The sequence below is a fragment of the Trematomus bernacchii genome, unplaced genomic scaffold (genome assembly GCF_902827165.1).
Source record: "Trematomus bernacchii unplaced genomic scaffold, fTreBer1.1, whole genome shotgun sequence".
NCBI classification, from domain to species: Eukaryota; Metazoa; Chordata; class Actinopteri; order Perciformes; family Nototheniidae; genus Trematomus; species Trematomus bernacchii.
The window spans coordinates 206547-209046 of record NW_022987760.1 but is presented as its reverse complement, the minus strand read 5'-3'; the positions used below and the strand labels follow the sequence as shown (position 1 = coordinate 209046).

Sequence of the window (2500 nt, the reverse complement as noted above, 5' to 3'; positions counted from 1 at the left end):
AAAATACTAAATACAGAAACGTAATAAAAAGGTTATAAAAAGGTGAAGCGGCTGGGATGAGGATCAGCACCTCCAAATCTGAGGCCATGGTTCTCAGCAGGAAACCCATGGACTGTCCACTCCAAGTAGGGAATGAGTCCTTACCCCAAGTGAAGGAGTTCAAGTATCTCGGGGTCTTGTTCTCGAGTGAGGGAACAATGGAGCGTGAGATGGGCCGGAGAATAGGAGCATCGGAGCGGTACTGCAGCTCTCTGTCTACCGGGCCATTCTCGTTCCTACCCTCACCTATGGTCATGAAGGATGGGTCATGACCCAAAGAACCAGATCGCGGATACAAGCGGCCGAGATGGGTTTTCTCCGCAGGGTGTCTGGCGTCTCCCTTAGGGATAAGGTGAGGAGTTCAGTCATCCGGGAGGGACTCGGAGTTGAACCGCTCCTCCTTCGTGTAGAAAGGAGCCAGTTGAGGTGGTTCGGGCACCTAGTAAGGATGCCACCTGGGCGCCTCCCTAGGGAGGTGTTCCAGGCACGTCCAGCTGGGAGGAGACCAAGGGGTAGACCTATGACCAGGTGGAGGGATTATATCTCTTCTCTGGCCTGGGAGCGCCTTGGGATCCCCCAGTCAGAGCTGGTTGATGAGGGGAAAGGAACGTTTGGGGCTCTCTGCTGGAACTGATACCTCCACGACCCGACCACGGAGAAGCGGGAGAAGATGGATGGATGGATACAAAACGTAATCAAAACGTAATCAAAACGTAATCAAAACGTAATCAAAACGTAATCAAAACGTAATAAAAAACGTAATAAAAAACGGTTTCCTTTCATTTAAGCCAGTTGTGCGGAACACCTTAAGTTTAGAGTTTCCTTAAAGTCTGAGATAGTTGCACAAAACACCTTAAGTCAAGATCTTCTTTTAAAGGTGGGGTAGGTAAGTTTGAGAAACCGGCTGGAGATACACTTGTTGTTATATTCCATGGAATGCTCTTAACATCCCGATAGCAATGAATATCTGAAGTGCTTTGACAAAAAATCCATAAATAAATATCATCTGTGGAAGCTGTAGTTCTGTAAAAAGCACGACCAATCATCTGAGCCGGCCCGGCTAAAGTAACTGGATGGCCGACCTGCCTGTCAGCCTTCCATCTGTGCACAAACTTATCTCGTGCCCTCATTGGTCATGTGCGCGTTCGTGTGTGTTGGAGGAGGGGCTCTGTGAGGAAGTGGCAGATTTTCTCCGGTTGTGTATTTTCAAATTCTAGCGATCTCGAGCTGGTTTCTCCAAACTTACCTACCCCACCTTTAAGGTCTCTGTGTTTCTGTATGGATGTTCTGACCCAGTGACCCTCTGTGTTTCTGTATGGATGTTCTGACCCAGTGACCCTCTGTGTTTCTGTATGGATGTTCTGACCCAGTGACCCTCTGTGTTTCTCTATGGATGTTCTGACCCAGTGACCCTCTGTGTTTCTGTATGGATGTTCTGACCCAGTGACCCTCTGTGTTTCTGTATGGATGTTCTGACCCAGTGACCCTCTGTGTTTCTGTATGGATGTTCTGACCCAGTGACCCTCTGTGTTTCTCTATGGATGTTCTGACCCAGTGATCCTCTGTGTTTCTGTATGGATGTTCTGACCCAGTGACCCTCTGTGTTTCTGTATGGATGTTCTGACCCAGTGACCCTCTGTGTTTCTGTATGGATGTTCTGACCCAGTGACCCTCTGTGTTTCTGTATGGATGTTCTGACCCAGTGACCCTCTGTGTTTCTGTATGGATGTTCTGACCCAGTGACCCTGTGTTTCCTGCAGGAGAACGCTCTGTTCGGAGATCACATCTGGTTTGAGACCAGCGGCTCCGGAGACTTCTGTTACGTGGGAGAGCAATACTGCATCGCCAAATCTCTGGTGAGTCTTAGCACAGTAGGTCCTCTTCAATACATCAATAATTACAATTAAAATGTTCTCATAATTTGACTATTTCCTCAGAATGTGACTTTTTTCCCAAAAATGTTACTTTTTTTACCATCTTTTTTTTTACGTTTTACCCAAAATTTACTTTTTTACAAAATTTACTTTTTTACAAAATTTACTTTTTTACACAAAATTTACTTTTTTACACAAAATTAACGTTTTTACAACAAATTAACATTAATAAACTCCTTTAATTTATTTTCAAAGCCCTAAATGGGCTGGCTCCGGCCTATATAGCTGAACTCCTCCAGCGCTACACCCCAGCCAGAGCCTTAAGGTCTGCTGACCAGCTGCTGCTGGTAGTGCCCAAGACCAGGCTCAAAACCAGAGGGCACCGAGCCTTCGCAGCAGCTGGCCCCAGGCTCTGGAACACTATGCCCCTCCATGTGAGGTCGGCCCAGACCCTAGGGGGTTTTAAATCTAAACTAAAAACTCACTTCTTCTCCCTGGCCTTCTAGTCAGAGTGGAGCACGACTCCTGACATTTCTCTGTGTTTGATTTTATATTTGCTGTTGTAATTTATTATCTTCTGTTTGCGA

General features: G+C 46.4%; 1 protein-coding gene across 1 annotated transcript in view; it reads left to right on the top strand.

The window, feature by feature from the left end:
• The window catches only part of LOC117496603 (diacylglycerol kinase zeta-like), a gene marked incomplete at its 3' end in the record, with an annotated part of 45367 nt that overhangs the window by 15469 nt on the left and 27398 nt on the right, over positions 1–2500 (top strand). Inside the window, 1 exon segment of the mRNA XM_034148312.1 lies at positions 1800–1895. Coding sequence (XP_034004203.1) covers positions 1800–1895 — 96 coding nt within the window.